At 38.4% G+C, this 19,271-nt stretch overlaps 1 protein-coding gene across 4 annotated transcripts in view; it reads left to right on the top strand.

Moving 5' to 3' along the window:
* The window catches only part of cbfb (core-binding factor subunit beta), a 49,490-nt gene extending 30,652 nt beyond the window's left edge, over nt 1–18,838 (top strand). The window contains exons 4-7 of one of the 4 annotated variants that reach the window (XM_012856689.3): nt 3,988–4,104; nt 4,240–4,335; nt 7,412–7,481; nt 14,453–18,838. In XM_012856689.3, coding sequence (XP_012712143.1) covers nt 3,988–4,104; nt 4,240–4,335; nt 7,412–7,441 — 243 coding nt within the window. In that variant the 3' untranslated portion in view covers nt 7,442–7,481; nt 14,453–18,838. Of the gene's footprint in view, nt 1–3,987; nt 4,105–4,239; nt 4,336–7,411; nt 7,482–14,447 lie in introns of all 4 variants that reach the window. The other 3 variants (XM_012856688.3, XM_012856687.3, XM_012856686.3) reach the window with 3 other exon arrangements.
* The last annotated feature ends 433 nt before the right edge of the window (nt 18,839–19,271 follow it).

The raw sequence follows: 19,271 nt of genomic DNA, 5'->3' as shown, positions 1-19,271 counted from the left end.
ATGTTTTGTTCCTCGAAAAGAAATGCAAAAGTAAACGCATCAATAAAAGCCCAATATTAATGTGACATTCGACCACATGATGAGTGGATGGAAACCTCAGGCTAAGCTAACTAAGCTATGAAGTATTCACATAGATTTTACACATAACGCTGGAGGATGTGGACAAAAACGTAAATGAAGTAGTTGTAATAAAGGCTTGGAGCTTATCTGAAGTTCCAAATTCATGTGCGCAACATGGCGCTTCAAATAGGGGCACAATTTTGATGAAACCAAAAAGTGGGACCGCGCTTTTTGTCTTCAATTTTGCTGGGCTTGTTTTTTCTTTCTGTGCTGCAGAGTGTGAGAGCTCCAACGTCTTCATATGGTTCTCTCAGCAAATGGAGATGTGGGGGTTGACATGGTTCTCTCAGAGGAAGTCTGTGGTTGGGCCGTTTCTACATATTTTCCCCTTATGAGCACACACACACTCACACACACACACACACACACACACCCAACACACACACACACACACACAAACCCATTTTCCTTGTCAGAGCAAATGAAGCTTTCCTTTAAAAGAACCGTTCAGCCTCACAGATGTGGAAGCTATTTCTCCTGCTTTTACACACACACACACTCACACACAGAAAAACATTCATTCGAATAAACACAAAACTCAGTCTCTTCGGGCGCGGCCTCCCCTGCAACCCGGGTGCACTGTGGGTAGCTGCGGTAAAAGAGGTCCTGTGAGAGGCTGTCCAAAAATAGCCTGAGCTAAAATGCAGGAACGTGGAGCTCTTCCCTGGTCGAGCATAAAAATCTGCTAATCTGTTTGCGTGTGTTTCTCAGAAGGAGTGTCTGGCTTTGTTAATTTATTCCTAAATATGTTTTTACACAGACAGAGATACCATCTAGAAACGGCGGGGCCTGAGAAAAACTGAGCTAACGTGTTACAGTTTGCTCTTCCTGGTGAAAATCAGAAACTGGAGGAGGAAGACTATTAAAGGAAATGCAGATTTGTTGTTTTAACATCTGTTGGATCATGCAACTATCATATGATGACAATTGAAAGTGAACATAAATTGTAATTTATTTATCATGGCACCTGTTTATATAGAGGTTCCCAAAGTGGGGGTCGGGACACCCAGGGGTGTTGCAAGACACCTCTTGTCGTTCGCAAGATGATTTGATGCATGTGCAAAAAAGATTTAGTATTTCCTACACTTTTGTTTTTATAAATGTACAACTTCATTCTTGTAATGTTATGACTTTATTAACACAGTTTAAAAGAAATAGGAAAACAAATCATCTCCCCCAGCCAAAAGGGGGTCACCAGTCTCCGGTGCTTTTACTTTGGGAGTCGCAGGCTGAAAGGTTTGGGAACCCCTGTGCTAGTAGGTGGGATATATTAGGCAGCAAGTGTAAAATATTTCTGGAAGTTGACTTGCTAGGAGAATAAATAGGCAAGTGTGAAGATTAAAGCTAGTTTGATCATAGCTGTACTGTGACAGATAGATGACTCGGTTAGAAAATATCTAAAAACCGCAGCTCCTCTGGGTTGTTCCCTGTCTGTAATGGTCAGTATTTATCAAAAGTGGTTTGACAAAGTAACAGTGGAGAACCGCTGACTAGATCACGGGTGTTCAGAGGTCATTGATGCATATTGAGAGCAAAAGCTGGCCTGGGTGATCCGATCCAACAGATGAGCTTCTGTCCCTGAGAAAGTTAACGCTCGCTGTGATCAAAAGGCGTCTCGCAGTACATCGGGCATAGTATTCAGAATATCGGGGTACATATGGTGCATTTGCTTTGTACTTCAAAGTCAGAGTTCCCAAGTTTAAAAGTATACGAGCTTGCCAAGCAATCCTGCATTTTGTATCCAATATAGCTGCCATGCATACAGGTTGAGGTGAATGTTGCCATATTTGTTACTCCCTCTGCTAGTTGTGCTTTCTTTAAACCAGTGGCACACATTGTGATGTAAAATATTTGGTTGTGACAGGTTTTGTTTCTGTTTAAATGCACGGATGAAATGGAATACTTACTTGTAACTTTATAATAATATCCTTTATAGCATGGTGTTCATTTATATTTAGCCTGCCTGAGTCAGTTAAGTTTATTGAACCATATTACACCACAACTAAAGTTGCCACTCTTTTAGGGTATGTCTCTAACTGCTTTGCACCTTTAAAGATGGACATTTTTACCCCTTGTTTTTTGAAAACCCATTCTGTATTGTTTCCAGCCAGCACTGGCTGCTGTTCTGTTGTTGTTGGGGTTTTTTGACACTTTTGAGAACATTTATTTAGTATTTTAGTATCTGCATACCGCATACTGCAGATTAAGTAATGTTAACATCAGTTTTTGTTGCAACATTTGAAAAGCATTTACAAATATTTTGTAGTAAACGCCAAAATGTGCGGTGAATATTAAATCGATTTGTGGTGCTCAGGCTGAGCAGATTTTCAACATGTAGAAAACATGCAATGTTGCCTGACTATAGATGAATTTATGCGTGCCGTAGCATTATGCATTGAATCAGCACATCTTTGTGTGCTGTGCAAATGCCAGGCAGCTGTGCAACAGTGTGATGGAGGGATGAAGGTTTGCGCAAGACCAAGACAGACCTAAATGATTACCTAAATAAATATTTCAGCTTAAGGAGGCAATATTATATTTTGTTGTATTTTTTTAGCTTTGCCCAAACAAGCCAATTCATCATTACAAGCAGTTTTGAGTATCTTTTGGGGAATGTTTTTAACTATGATTGAAATTAGAACTGAATCTTCAATGCCTTTTTACTTTTTTCTCTTGTCTAATTTTGACTAAATATTTTCACTGTTTTGCAAAATGTTGAAACATTGGTTGTTCTGACTGCAGCTTAGAGATTCAAGCAAACTTAAACAGAAAATGGTTCTGTGATTGTGGAAGACGTGTGTGTCCCTCCTCGTCTTGCTCGTGTAAATACTCACATACTGAATATTTACTTTGCTGTCCCCCTGGAACTAAGCCATAGAGTGTGTAACATAACCTGGAGAGCTAAAGAACTGTCTGAAGTGGCTTCCCAGTGCTGCTGTATCAATGAAAAGAGCTGAATTAAAAAATGTCCCTCGTTATCGCATGTTTTTTCCCACCGTCCTTCTCTGATCCACACAAAGACACAACAAGAGCAGCTGAAGTTTATTTAATCATATTTTTCTGGAGTCTACTGGTACCTGAACATCAGAACTTTTCTTATTTAATAAGCAAAAAGGGCCTGGAAACTAAAATAAATTGTTAGATTAACTCTCTTTTTTGTTTAAACGAGAAATGAGAGCAAAAACACACACACACAAAAAAACACGTCCAAAAGATTTACTCAGAAATGAAATAGCTTAAATTTGGTTTGCCTCTTTTTTCTGTTTGGTGTCCAACCAAACTCGGGTCTGGTCGGAGCCGCCACATCTCACAAGCTCTTGGTCAAGTGAAGATTTAAATGACTTTCCTTTCCTCTGCACCAGCAGGAGGCCACCAAGGTTTATTGTGCTTTTAATCTGGTTCTCTCAAATATCGTAAACCCAGACAGGGATTGGAACCACAGTGAAAACATTGTATAAATTCTAGAGAAGCAAAATGTGCCATTAAATTACATCATGTTTGAGCATTTAATGGTAACAATAATGTGCACAGGTACAAAACTGGGGTATGAATTGTTTTCAAAGCAGAATGCCCTGGAGCCTCTTCATTGCTATCTCTATCTCAAATTATTTTCCTGAGAGCAGCTGATTCGTTCACATTTAAAATGTACAAGTTATACATGAAACTGGTAATTATTTAAAGCCACTTGGTAGCTAGGGATCAAAATGCTCTAAGTTTTTTCATTGTCCAAGAGAAGGATCTATAGTTTCACTTTTCTTGATTTCTTCTTCTCTGTTTTTTTGTGGCACGGTGCAGGGTTAGTTCACTGTGATGTTTCAGACTCACAGCAGCAGCGACTCACAGGAGGGTCTGTCTCTGTCTCCGTAGGTCTATTTAAAGGCCCCAATGATCTTGAATGGGGTTTGTGTGATCTGGAGAGGATGGATTGACCTACAGCGGCTGGATGGGATGGGATATCTGGAGTATGACGATGAGCGAGCACAGGTATACCATCCTCTCATTCACACGCTTTATTTACCGTTCCTGTCTTTGATGTCTGATTATTCTGAGGTTTAGCTATGGAACAAAAAGCACTAAACACAGTTTCCCCATGTTGTTCCCTGTGTATTGCTTGTGCAGCATGAGGACGCTTTGGCTCAGGCAGCGTTTGAGGAAGCGCGGCGCAGAACCAGAGACTTTGAGGACAGAGACCGATCGCACCGAGAGGATTTAGAGGTGAGAAGGAATGGGGACTCCTGACCTTATTAGCCATGCGTCCAGGGATCTGGAGACTCCAAAGACAAATACACTGAAATCAAATGGTGTAGTAAAGCCAACCAGTTAAAATTCACTCATTTGGATTTATAACAATGAAAGTTAGATTTTTCATGGTTCAGCAGAAGGTTTGCTCACACTCACATCAACGACGTCCAACAGAGGAAGACTCGGTGGTGTTGTGTATATATTTTATATTCTATTTTGCATAACATAACGTAAAGTATCGAGCACCTGTTTTATTTGCAAATTGAATATGAAGAAGAACAATCTGAAGGTTGTGTGAATCTTCTGTTTGGTTCTCATACAGTCTGCTAACAGTTAGCAGAACACGTCCCCATTTCAAGATGTTTTGGCTGACTTTGCCAGAATTTGCATTGGGCTAAAAACAATCCTAGTTTTCCTTAAGCTGTGATTCTAAGAGTGGAAAACGCTTTGCAAAGGAATAACCTTTGAACGTGTTCAGATTTCGGCACGGTACAAGCTCAAACTTTGATGTATTATATCGGGATTTTATGCCATAGACCATCACTAAGTAGGGTATAAAGATAAAATGGAAGAAACGCTATGATATTCAAGTTTTTTTAAATAGAGATGTGAAAAGTCTTCATTCCTCTGTCATCGGCCTGCTTTGCTCCCACCTAACCAGTTGCATTGAGAAGTGTGTAATTTATTTTCAGGGTGAATGCACCTATTCTGTTTCTGACCTATGAGGTTTGTCAGAGAGAAAACAGCTTCATGAATACCAAGGAACCCAGAAGATGGGTCAGTGAGAAAAATTTGGTCCAGTTTAAGCAGGGTTAGGTTCTACAGCAATATGCCAAACTCTAAACATCTCCCATTGCTCTGTTCTGTCCATCATCTGAACACGGAGACCTTCAAAGACATGGACATCCTCCTAAACTAACAGACTGGGCAAGGAGAGCGTTAATTAGAGAACTCAGGAGGAGCTGCAGAGATCCACAGCTCTAGCGTAAGAATCAGTTGATACAGCAAACGTATGAACAAAGGCACTCTGGTCAGATGAAACCAAATTTTTGGGCTTTATGAAAAATGCTGTGTGGCAGAAAGTGACATCTGTGGATCATTCTGAACGTTTCATTCCCAAAGTAAAACAAAAAGGTGACAGCATCATGCTGTCGAGATGTTTCTTTTTCCATTGGGGAATCTGGTCAGATTTGTTGGGAAGCTCCATACAGAATAATCCTGGAAGAAATTAGTTATTTTTTAATACCATGGATTTAAATGACATTTATCCTTAATATTTCATAAATTTATTTTATTCCAATTATATAGCCAACCAGACAGCAAGAGGGCTTTACAATACAATCATAAACATCATTCAAAAACAGATACTACAAATAAAATAGATAAAAGATAAAAAGTGAATAAAGAGAAATCTGTAATAAAATGCCACGCTGCTACTAACTATTAAAAGCCTTCTTGAATACAAAGATCTTAAATTTGGACTTGAGAAGGTTCAGTTCAATGATGGAGATCCAGCAGGAGCTGGTTCTACAATCACAATAGGTGTCACGACTGAGAAGGACCGATCACCCCAATGTTTTTATTTAATTATCTGAACGTTTGAGAAGTACGTGCACAATGTCTTTTCCTAAGACCTTGAAAACTAAGCACAAATGAAAACTAGGCCTAAAATTAACTAAAACCAAGGGCTACAGTTTTCTAAAGAAGGGGGCTTAGAACGGCCTCCTTGCAAGCTATTGGGATAATTTCTGAACTAAGACAGGAGTTGTTAAACTGTCTGTTAAAGATAAAGATGTTAAAAACCTCTGAGCAACTTGGTAGGAAGACAGTTAAGAAGGCAATCAGTAGTTCTCAGAGGAAAAGATACTGGTTCATACAGCTTGTTCCACTGCAGAGACTACTACATTACCAGCTGTACCTGAAAAATGAAAAAAGAGAGAAATTTAAGTAGCGATTCAGGCATCAAGTAAAACAGATGTGAGTTGATTTAAAACAGACATAATTTTATAAAATAAAACCTTTGGGCAATGGCTGCTGTTAGTTATGATGTTAGATAAAAATTTTGTGTTTGCTTCTTTAACTCATATCTTGTACTGAGCAAGACTGTTTCTCAAAGAGACCAAAGATAAATGCAGTCTGTCATTCGTCAGCCTTTCGTCATGGAGTGTGGAATCATTGTGTAACCGCGGTCCAGCTTTAGGCTTAGATGTCTTCAATTTAACAGGAGCAACAGAGTCCAGAATCTCACAGCAGGCCAGGTAGAAGTAGAGAACTGCTGGTGGTCTACAGGCTGCAGAAGGAGCTGGAAATTCAAAGAAGATGGGAAATGATCTGAGATAGCAGTCTCAGAAATGTCACAATGTGAAATCTTCCTCATAATTATTCTACCACATAAAATCCCATTAAAATACATTGAAGTTTGTGGTTGCAATGTGACAAAATGTAAAAAAGGTTCAAAGCAAATCAATATGTTTGCAGGGTATATATATATATATATATATATATATATATATATATATATATATATATTGACCAGACATCAGCGTAGTACAGCTACAGCACACCTTTCTTTGCTTAGCGCTTTGGGTGGCTCTGAGTCGTGTGATGTGTGCTTGTGTGCTTTATTTTTATATAATGAAGTAATATTTGCAGTACAAGTTGTAGGTTTAGTGCATGATCAGTTTGACTCTATAGTCTCATTTATATTTTCTGAAATATTGAATGACTGATTCAGTTTTTGTCAGATGTCCCAAAAGCCTAAGAAGGGAAAGTAGTTTGCATACAGTTGGATTATTAAAAAAAAACCAAAAAAACATATAGATCTTTGGATGGTTTGTTTTGGGTTTTTTTTAAATATAAATTGCTGAACTTCAGTATTTTATACTACTTGTCCTGAAGTATGAGGTCTTGTTAAAATTGTTACGCTGTGAGCTTCAAAAGGCACCCTGACCGCATGTGACTCACTTTCCCAGCGAGGCTTTGGGGAGATCAGTGGCATCGACGTGAAGCTGACGCCCTTCGAATGAACACCAAATTGTTTATTTTTTAGGACCCTGTGGTTTCTAAAATCTGGGACTGATGACACACAGAAAGACAGACAGCCAGCAGAAAAGAACAGGGTCTGTGTCCTTCACTTCTCACCATCTATCACACTGTCATGCACTAAACCATCTTCTGTGTTTGCATGTGCGTGCGTGTGTGTCCTAGTGCCTTGTTTGTGTCTGCATTCGTGTTTTTGTCCTTTTTTCCTTCATCTCTGTGTGGTGGTGGTGGTTTGGGGTGTTTGTGTGCACAGAAGGCTGTGTGTTTGCCTCTTTACTTGTTTGTATTTGTTGTTCATTTAGTATGTGCATGCATTTATTTGTATTTTTATAAAATGTGCTTTTTATTGTTGGTATATTGTAAATAATTAAATTAGCAGAAGATGAGTCCATGTGATGACAAAAGCTTCGCTTTCTAAAAATTTCAGCAGTGTGTCAAAACCTTTAGATTTGGCACAACAATTTATTTAGCATTCAGCGTCTAACAATGGAAACTGTGTCCAAATCAAGGTTGATTTGGCTTCTCGTCCATCTCTGAGTGCATATGGCATAAATCGCCAACCTGCAGTAATTTAAGGTGACGTAGGGTTTTCATGGAGGTCAGGAGCAGAGAAAACCTTCAAAAAAATATTCAATTACTCAAATAAAGATAGATGATGCACTCTGATTGGGGTAAAACTACTTATACAAGTTATGGTTTAGCTTGTACAGCAAGGCGTGTACTTTCAGACCACAAAGGGTAAAGCTATTACTGGTGAAATGTCAGAAGGGTTCTCAGAGCACTTCCTATTTCTTATCAGAGTTAATGTTGCTGCCTAGTAATCGGAAAAGAAAGAACGGTTGAAAATAAGCTATTCCTTAGAGTCATACACCTATGCACATTATTAAATAAGCTGATATGTCTTTGATTGTGTGTAAGGAGCGACAGAGGTGCAGGAGTTAGGGAGTTCGTCCTGCAATTGGTGGGTTTACTTCATTCAAACTACCTGCTGGTGGTGTTCAGAAGCCTTGCCTCTGTCAGTCTGCCCCAAGGCAGCTGTGGCTGCTAACATAGCTCACCACCGTCAGGGTGTGACTGGGTGATTGACTGATTGTAAGGTGAAGCACTTGGGGCTCATCAGACTAGTTAAAGTGCTATACAAGTACAACCCATTTACCATTTAACTACTTGGACTAAAAGAGAGACAACTTCAATATAACGGCACATTCATCGGAAAAAAAGAATGTTTCCATTAGTCAATACAGTCCATAAATTTCTTTCCTTTGGCTTTAACGGGAAAAGTAGCAGCCACACATTGCTACAGGTCTGGGGATAATCCGATCTTGGGGTGGCTAGAGAAACTTGCCCAAAATGATTTAACAAAGGAGGTTTTTACCTTTTCATGTAGGGCTAGACTGGTTTGGATAGCTTTTTTCCTCCTTATTAATTAATTAATCATTATTGCAAGACTGATGATTTGGGCATGATTCGTTGTCAAAGGACCTGGGCACCTCGCTGTCATTGATTTTTAACATAAAACTCTCCATACACCAAGTATTTTACATGAGATCCTCTGTCCAACAACTTGTCCATGTTGTTGAAAACCTAGGTTCACTTAATTTTTCCCACGACCTTACTGACAGACATTATGTCCTCCAAGGACTCCTCTGTACATCAAGCTTTATGCAATTTAAAGTGAATAAGCCTTTAAGAATTGCTGGTAAACACAATTTTTTATGCATGTTAAGGATGAACAAAGTGATAATAAACAGACTACCATTTGATACTGTTGAAATCTGGAGGCAATGTCTTCACAGCAGCTCACTGAGTATTTTGGCTTTTCTCTGTAACATGTTTTATCATCTGAACTGATGAGTCCCACTACTGTTGTGTTATCAGAGAACTTGATGAACTAGTTTGTGCTTAATTTCCCTGGACAGGCAAGTGTCAGCACACTAAAGAGCAAAGGGCTGAATACGTACCCTTGAGGAACTCCTATGCTCACTTTCACAGAGCATTATGTCTTACTGATGATAAGTACTCTCTGTACATTTTGTGACAGGAAGTGCAAAATCCAGTAACCAGGTGGGATCTCACTGTTAAAGGCTGAAAAAGGCAATAAAAGAATCCTGTGGTAACTGATTTTCTGTCTTCAGAAGGAACATGATGGTGTGCAGAGCATGCCTTATCACTTCATCTGAGGAGCAGTTTGAACAATAAGCAAACTGTAGATGGTGGTGTGAATCTGGATTTAATGTGTCCCATGACTTAGTCATTCAAAGGCCTTCATTATAAGGAAGGTCGCACCCAATGGGCTGGTAGTCATAAGGCAGCTCACAGAGGCTTCCTCAGGTACAAGTGTCAAAGGAAGGTAAGGTGTTACTTATATCATCTTGGAGACAATTTGCATTTTAATTGGAGATAGTTTAACATGTTAGCATTTAATTGAACATTTTGAGCTGATGGGAATAGAATCTCTTCTCTTACTGACAATAAAGGATTCATTAAAATGTTTCCTAAAAGTCTGACAGTTATCAAATCCCATCACAGTTTGTTATCTAACAAAATAAGATTATGTAGTGGAGATCTTGTCTAACAGTTGCAGAAAGATTCTGGAAATCTGCTCTGAGTTTTTCTTTGGGTGTGACTGACGTGTTTTGCTGAATAGCTGCACAGATTCGGGCCTCTGCATTTCTGTGGTCTGCACTCCACCTCTCTGTGTGTCTCTGTTTCTCTGTAACTCTCTGTGTCTTGTTAGCGGCTGATCGAGTTATCTCTGCTGCTTGCTATTCAAAGGCAAAGTTAAGCCTTTTGATCTGAGGGAGGTCAAAGACAAGGAAACAGATGAGTAGTTCTCGTTTTTTCTTCTTTTTTTTATCAGAAAGGCAATAATTGGTCTGTTCGGTTTTTTTTTCTTTCTATAACCAGTAGATTCCCATCAGCAGATAACATTTCATATGCAATTTTTTATCGAAACATCTAATAATATTTCCCCTAATACCAGGAAATCCCACTGAGTACCAGCATCTTTGATTCCCATTCATTATTTTAAAATCCTAGTTTCCCTTTTTATAGAATCAAACTCAATATACTTTAGCTCAAACAAATGATCATGTTTGCATTTCCTTCTGCAGTACTTGGATTAATGCAGAACTATGTTGAAAAACGAATCCACTCCAACTTTTGTGAAGTAGAGGAGTTCTTTAACTTTTTGTTTTAGCACTGTTGTAAAATGTTAATGTCTCTTTTGCTTACTGAAGCAGCAGACTTGTCATTTCAGCAGATATGACATGATTTTCATCTAAATGCAGTGATGTTCCAATCAGCCAAGGTCAGAAGGTACCTGTCATAATGATATATGGTGAAGATATAGATTAAGATGAAAGCCATTTAATTTCACTGTGCACCCATCCACCCCCTTCACTTAATGTTGCGTCGTTCTAGCTAAAGTATTAAGCCTCAAACTATTCCAACATTCAGGAATCAGGCTCTGAAAAAAGGTGTTGGACCTCTGAAGTGCTGTACATTTGCAATCCAGTATGAATATAGAAACATGTGCACACAAACAAACACACACACACTTGAAGTACTGTACAAAAAGAGATTTGTCCATAAATGATGAGCTGGCACTGAAAGCATTAATATATCATTAGTATTGATTGCTATCAGACCCCCTGCTTTGACTAACACACACCAGTTCACAAACATATTCAAACGCTTTGCAGGTGCACAAACCTGCAGAAACAGCAAATCCACTCACAATCACGATGCGCCCACACACACACACACACACATACACACACACACACACACACACACACACAAGGTTTGCGTATTGAGTTGTGGTTAAGCAGCCTATCGTGGCCCTGCAGGCTTCCATTTGTGTGCGGATCAATACAAAAAGCTCTCTCCGGCCCTGATGATTAGCAAAGACCACTCCTTCCCTCGCTCTCAGGCGCTCTGTGTCGGATTTTAATAAAGCTTCACTAAACTGAACAGACGAACACAAATCATTAGCTTCTGCCTAATGGTTTAGTGCTTCTGCTGTCCATGAATCCAGTGAAAAAAAGATCTGTGAAACCTCCGGAGGATTCCAAACAGCAGAGTTTTCTGATTGCAAAATGATGGAAGTACTTAAATAATTGATGCATTTGACCAAAACATTTTTTTTTTTTAAAGTTCATGGAAAATTCCACAATCTTTTTGAGTGCTTAGATAGAGAAATGGCAGGCAATTAGAAGTTACTTAGATGAGTTTGGTTTTCCCAGTTCTGTTGAGATACAAGTTGTCTATTATTAAGTAACTTTTTATGTTTTGCGTTTAGAGACATAAATGTGTCTGTACTACTGGGTGATGCAAAAATCACTTGGGTTTTCATGCTTTATTAAACTAGACATGTTGTCACTCATTTTCAGTCCATTAGCTGGAAGTTTGGAGGGAATCCAACTGTGTTTGTTCAGCCAGTGAAACCATCCGGCATCTTAAAGTCATAAAGTTCCCATTTGTTCCTCTTTGTTCAGTAGTTTTAAAAATTCCTTGAACTGAAAAATCCCAGCGAGAGCAACGTTTGACACTGAGCAAATGTAATTTTAGCAACTGGTTACAAACATGTCTTGGTGATGGATCTCAGGTTTATTTCTGTTTTGTTGCCTTTAATTTACAAATCCTTGCAGAAACAAGCAGTCAGATTAGAATAAAGTCTTAACAAACTCTCACCAGGAAGCACACAAAGAACAAAATATTGATTAAAAATGTGCATTATTAGTTAAAGGAGCAATAAGCGATTTTTCACCACTAGGTGGAGCTTGAGCACCATCTGTAGACCAAAACAAGATGTGTATCAAGCCATGTGGTTTATTCTTTAAGGTTGTAGTTGTTCTAATGGTCATTCTATGAAGTTTACAAGCACAGGTTAAAGAGAAAGTTCACCCTCAGTCAGTTCAAAGTTTTAATCCTTTACCATTTAACAGTTTTTCACATTGATCTGGTCTTTATTAGGTTCTAAACTTATGTACATCTTCCCTTAAGTGTAGAAACGTTTCTGTCATTTCAATATCTCTCAAACAAATATTAAGCTAAAATGGAAGAGTGTGAAAGCTGGGAATCAAAAACCTTGTAATCCTTGTATATCCTGGCCAGAAGGAATTCTTCCAAACTTCCGTATTTTGGTTTTCTTAAAAAACACACTAATATGCCGATGCTTACCCTATTTTATCACACTATGTTCTCCATCTGCTGCAGCCGAACCATCCATTAAAAACAAAGTCAAAAATGACGCCGTGCTGAACAATTAGGAGTTGTTTGTTGCAACTCTGCTTTGATCCAAGAGTCATGTGACTGTAAATGAGCCACGTGCGAACATGTGAAAGCAGCAGTTTTAATTAAACATCCAAGGAGCCAGTCTGGCTGCGTGTAGTGAAAATGGAAGCATGACGTGTGTGTGTGTGTGTGTGTGTGTGTGTGTGTGTGTGTGTGGGTGGGTGTGTGTGTGTAAGTGTGTTGCTATTACGGTGAGTCACTGAGAAGTCACAAACTGCATACCACTTGAGCTAAGCAACCCCTTCACTATCTCTGTCTGCATTTCTGTCTGCTCCCAGCTTCACCTTCTCCTGCACCTTCTCACCTCTATCACACACACACACACACATGCAGTTATCGCTTCAGTGTAAACATACAACCAAAAGTATTTTAGTTACGGACACCGAGGGTCACACCATGGCCTCGCAAACACCACCACCACACCGAGTCAGGAAATATTTTTAAAAGTCTTCTCATGCTGAAGGCCTCTGTTGATGACCTAACCATCAACTTTGTGAATGTGTGTGTGTGTGTCTGCATGTCTGCCGGTTTATGTGTCTGTTTGTCTGCCTGCTGCTGTTTTTGTCTGTCTACCAGATAGCTTGACTAAAATAACAGCAGTGTGTGTAAAAACAGCAATAAGAGATGCATTTTCAAGCCGTTTGGCTCTATCTGGTGGCAACAAAGAGTACTGGAAATTCTTTATTATTGGTATCTCCTTTTAGTCTGGATTCAGGACGCATTTGCGTTTGGTTAGTCGTCATCAGCTTCTTATTCTTTACTATCTCAGGGTTTTCAGTTTTGTAACAGCAGGAAAAGTGTGGATAAGTAGGACGAAAAAAGAACACTGAGTTTGAGGAATATTTTTCATCCAGACCTTTTCTCTTTTTTTTTTTTTGTAAAAAGAAAATTCAAAATATGAGGAAACTTTTTAACATTCATTTATAGTTTGATGATATCCAGAGTTTACTGCTGGACATTTGGGCTTTTTTCCTTCTCAATGTTCAGTTTGGGTTCAACTCTTCTTTGTGGTCTGAAGTACATGCCGTGGGGGTGCGCACAAATGGGTCTTTTAATGGACATCGACCATCAGTAGCCTCAATTAGGACCACAACAATTACTAACAAAGTGGCATCAGGACAAACTGAGCGTTTTAGAGCGTCCATCACAAAGCCCTGATCTCGATCCCGTAAAAGATTCTGGTGAACTGGCCTGCAACCCTGACCCGGTTTCACCAGTTCTGTTGGGAGGAGGAATGGGACAAAATTCCAGCTAACTATGGTGAGAAGCTTGTAAAGAAAGAAACAATCATACAGTTTAAAAGCTTCTTTTTTTTTCTTATAAATGCCAAGAAAAACTTCTGAATTTAAAGAAAGCTAAAGAACATTTCTAAAGCAATTATCTTTATCCTTATTCTGAAATTTAGCAAATAGAAATAATTTAGGTAAGCTTAACCGACCAAAAACAGGAAAAGTTTATTCTAAATAAATGTCTGAACTTGAGAAAAATAAGATAATTTGTATTTTTAATCATTTTATGTAGATATATAATTTTAAAACATAAATTCTTCATAAAGAAGTCAGACTTTGTTTATACAATTTTTGAATGCCGTACTTAATTTATTGTATTTTCTCTGTAATCTTTTCTTTTTTTTTTGCCATCTCTATTTTCCTTCCATCCTCATTTTTCTGGACCTCACTTTTCCCTTTCTGTTTCACTCCTCTCTTTCTTTCCTCCTTCATCCCTCCATCCCTGTCTCTCCCCAGTCCAGACGACAGCAGGACCCCAGCCCTGGCTCAAACATGGCCAACGCTGACGTGGAACACAAGATGCGCTGACGATGGAAGAAGGAAGAGAAAAAGGAAACTGAGGCAGTTTGTTTGTTCAATTTCAACACAGCCGGCTTGAAAGAAAAACTGCATGAAACTGCAGTCATGGACCGATTGTTCTGCATTATTCCTCAAAACGGTTTAAACTTTTGATTGATATATTTCTCAAAATTTTGAATGCAGACTATAGAAACTCCTTAAACTGAAATTTGCGATTGACATACACATATAAACGACAAAGGAAACCAAAGATTTAAGCAGAAACATTTGGATGGATGCAGTTATTTAGATTTCGACTTGATGTGGACGGTTTCAGATCAATGCAGAACATTGATAACGAGGAAGAAGGAGGAAGAAGACGTTTGAACAAGAAGGAGCAGAGAAAAGAAAGAAATCGTTGTGGCTCAGGGTCACAGTCAGGGCTTACTTCCACAGCATGAATCAAAAGAGGTTTTAACAGGTCATGTTATTAAAATACACATTTTCATTTTTTTCAGTGTTTCAACACCATGTTTGCCAACATGCCTGTGAGAGCTTCCATTTTATCAACTTAATTTCTTAAAACCTGCTGTTTTCTGAGACCAAAGTTCACTTTGCTGGAGGGAGGGAGGGGGAGGGGGGGGGTAAAAATAGGAGACCTAAAAAATGAGAGAGACAAACCAAAGAAATATTTACCAGGCTGGAGGGTTAAGAAGTGTTTGCATTGTGTAAATTTAGATTCTTTGAAACCATCACAGCTTATGTAGCGACAACCTGAAGGCTCTAAGTGTAAAAACTGCTACATGACCTTCTGCTCTCATACAACTGGCTTAAATGTGTTGTGTGTTTTTCATGGGGAGAGTTAAATGTCCTTCGTCTTCCAAGAGGTTTTGCACTATGTGATACAATTAGTCTTGACCCCCACATTGCTTGTCCTTTTACTGCATGAAATCAAACATGGGGCTTCCTTTGCTCCCTATTGCTCGTATCACAGCCTCTTTATCGTCAGAGCACTCTTTATCCGCTCTTTGATGAGGAACAGCTGGGTCAGGTTGGGTTTTTAAAAAATATTAGCGCATGAATTAAAAATGTCCATCTATCCATCCATCAATTGTCCATACCCACAAATCCGTGCACGGTTGCGGGGCCGGCTGATGCTCCAGCGGTCACGGGGCGAGATGTAGGGTACACCCTAGACAGGTCGCCAGCTCTTAATTTCCTTCTCTTGTTGTATTTATCATTATTATTTTTCTAAAAACCAAAACGAATTTGTCAGAAGTCCTGCGCTTTTATGATCATTTGAACCCAGGAAAATACTTTAAAGTTATCCTCCACCTGCTACACCAGTATTTTGGCAATCGCGTCAATTTCATCAACACATTAACTCCAGGGTCCTGTTTGCTTCATTTATACACTCAGGTTCACACGGTAAAGTGTAACGTTCAAAACTGTGAGTAAAAATATTATCATTGACCCTTTTCTTCAGGATTTCCTCTAACATGTGTTTCAGCATCAGCATTGGTAAACTCTCTGGTTTGTAGCTGTGCAGCTGTTTTACTGACGCCTTGAGCAACACCTCAAACTGCTTGGTACGCAAATAGGAATGAACCGGTTCCATTTTGTGTTTTAAACCAGTTCCAACTTGCACACGTTAGCAGGTCAAGATGACACACTCCATTGCAACGTTTTACAGCAGCTGATTTTGCAGCATAAAACCCAGAAACTAGGTCAACACTAGAAAAACGAGAAACAAGGAGCTGACACTTGGGGGTTCGGATCGAGAGAACCCTAGGGTTTTCTCAAATTAGTCTTTTTAATTTAAATTCGCTCTTTAATTGCTACCAGTAGCTGTTTGACTTTTTCGTAGAAAGGATGGAGTGCCATGAATGCCACTTTTGTATATTTCAATATAGGGTATTTGAAATTTGAAAAATGCAATTAAAAAAATAGATAAATTAGTCAATAAATCACTTGGTGCCAATAACTGATTAAATGCTGGATTGATATATGAAATATTAATAAGTTAGTTTTTTAAAACTTGGAAGCAGTTGTATAATATTTAATTGATAAATTACGTCATGGTTATTTTTGCTGCAGTGCATCATGAAATATTTGTCAGTGTGGTCTATCAAACAGACCCCCCCCACATCTGGTGGGTTAACCTACACAGCAATCCAACTTCAGACCAATTGTTTTGACCGGAGCAATGTTTGCTGATAAAAATACTAAAGGTATATAGTGTTAAAAAATATATATTAGGGAAACAGTGGTACTTTTTGCAAACAAAACAATAAGAAAATTTATCTGGACTTATTTAATCAGTTCTTTGATAAATTACCTATGTTTTTGTTTCCAATTCTAATTAATTAACAAATTAATTAACCTATTGGCTCATAAATTAAGGATGTAATCATTTAGAATTTTGTTGCATATCTGGTCCCCATACAACAATATCTTCCAATCAGCAGCTCGGGTATGTTTTTTTTGCTCTTATCTACCGATCACATCCCATGAAGCAGTTTAAATGAAAGGGAAGACATTTAGCAGATATAACCGAAAGCGATCATTATAAATGATCAGGAGAATTCATGTTTACAGGTTTAGACGTTGGCTCTGCTGTGGGTCGACTTCACTGCCTTCACTGAGATCAACTAAAACCCGTTGAAGAACTGAATCAGAATGAACATGATTAACTCGTCAGACTGCGCAGGATGTGGCAGTATGAGGTCCATTTAACTCCCAGACGCCACCCAGATGTTCCTCATCCTTACAGGGCTGTCCAACTCTGAACGCTGTCCGCTCGATCCTGTCCTGTTACAGCACTCATGTATCGGACCCGTGTGTTTTCCTGTAAGTTGTTGCCTTCCTTTCGTTGTGTGAAAGTCATGATGTTTACTTTTTATATTTCTCTTATCTCAGTAGGAGTTTTTATTTCTTCTCTCAGACCCGAAGCAGCTGCAGGACATATTGTGTAAATCAAAAAAAGAAAAACATCTCCAGAAGATTGGGAGGTCTGGGGATTTTTGTTGCTTCTTATGTACTCTTTTTTTAATGTTTTTTGTATTATTCTATTTTATTTTGTAATAAATCCACTTAAATGTGGATTGAGTCTCGTCCTGTAATCTGAAGTGGTTTTACAGTTTCTGAAATGAACGGTTTTATTGGCTCCGGGTCTTTTAAGTTCGACTTATTTTGATAAATACAGACTATTATCTCTACTTGTACAGTTATACAACTGTATGTTTCAGCATGTTAATTAGCTTTAAAAGAAATTAAACAAAAGAAATAATAATAAGCTGGAGTTAGCTAGTATTTTCAAAATGTTTCTTCAGGTTCTCTCTGCAAATGCAGCCATAGAATCAGCTCAGGGTTGAAAACAAACAACAAAAGACTTTATCTGACATAACAATACTTTACTATAGCTTTTAAACTGATGAACCTTATAGGCTCAAATATGTTATTTCTTTCTGGCAATCAGGATATTTTTATCTGAAGAAATTTCTTCCCGAAGGTTCAGCTGGTTGAGTCAATAAAATTAGTCAAAATGTTTTTTTCTTTTTTTATTAAATCTGTTGTTTTTTTCTGAGTGAACCTGCAGGATGAGGAGGGGCGGTTATGTGGTCGGCTGTGATGTTTGTAGGTTTAGAGAGTAGATAAAGAACTCAGTCCTGGCGTCATTGTGAGATAAATGTGCAGAATTACAAGTGGAGCTCATACAGACTTCATGAAACTGCAGCGCTGATACACACATATTCATGATGCGAGAACAAATATTGTTGTATAAATCAGATGGTCAACAGTGAAATAAAAGTAGGAGTGAAAATGTTCTTAAGAAGAAACTTTTCTATGATTTGGTAAATTAAAACAATATTTATTTATGGTTTATAGTTTGACAATAAGCACTTGTAAAATAAATAAATAAACAGAATAAGCAAAATGTTCCAAATTTGACATCTGACCTCCAAAAAAATTTGGTTATAGATTTAATCAAAAAAAGATCCATGTTTTCTCCACCACCCGCAAAAAAGGAACTATAATAAAAAAAACTGTAAAAGAAGCATCAAACTCGTCCTTTCATTATCTTAATGCAGGCATTAAGTCAAACCATTAAAATAACATTTCCTTTCCTTTTCTACATTGCCTGTTATTTTTTTAACTTATTTATATGTTAGAACATCTCTGATGTGTAGCTTGTGTAAACCTTGCATTTCTCTTACTGTTTGTGTGCTCTGTGTTTTCATCTACTTTTATGTTAAACTTGTCCTCTCAGAGGAGTTTAACATATAATATGAGATATTCATTTCAAAATGTTGATTGTTTATCACAATAAATATGTATCAATTCCTCTAGTTGCGTTTGGTTTTTGACTTTTGACAGCAGTAAGGTCCAGATTTTGGACAGAGAAAAGAAAACTTTGAACAGAGTTCACAACTGGGTCCTGCAACTAATTCAAAAGAGATTAAATAAGCAGTCTCATCATGATTGAGATGAGCCAGCACTCCACTCGCACCAAGCAATAGCCTCTAATGACCCAGGCGAGTGACGGTGGGTCGTTAATTTGCATCTGATTTGGAATGCACCTAGGAGGATGCGCTTAAAAACAGCAGTGATCCAAATACTGGTTGCTTAAGAGCAAGCTGCCTGAAATGACAAAGACTCCTGGATAGGTGTTGAAACGTTTTCAGAAAAACTGAGCGAAAGTCCGGTTTCCTCCAATTTAAGCCTTCTTCGCAGCCCCATGTTGGGAGAGGGCCTATGTATCAGGACAAATGCATCAAACTG

The sequence above is a fragment of the Fundulus heteroclitus genome, chromosome 2 (assembly GCF_011125445.2).
Source record: "Fundulus heteroclitus isolate FHET01 chromosome 2, MU-UCD_Fhet_4.1, whole genome shotgun sequence".
Classification (NCBI taxonomy): domain Eukaryota; kingdom Metazoa; phylum Chordata; class Actinopteri; order Cyprinodontiformes; family Fundulidae; genus Fundulus; species Fundulus heteroclitus.
Note: the sequence above shows the minus strand (reverse complement) of the source record. Positions and strands in the feature narration are given on the sequence as shown.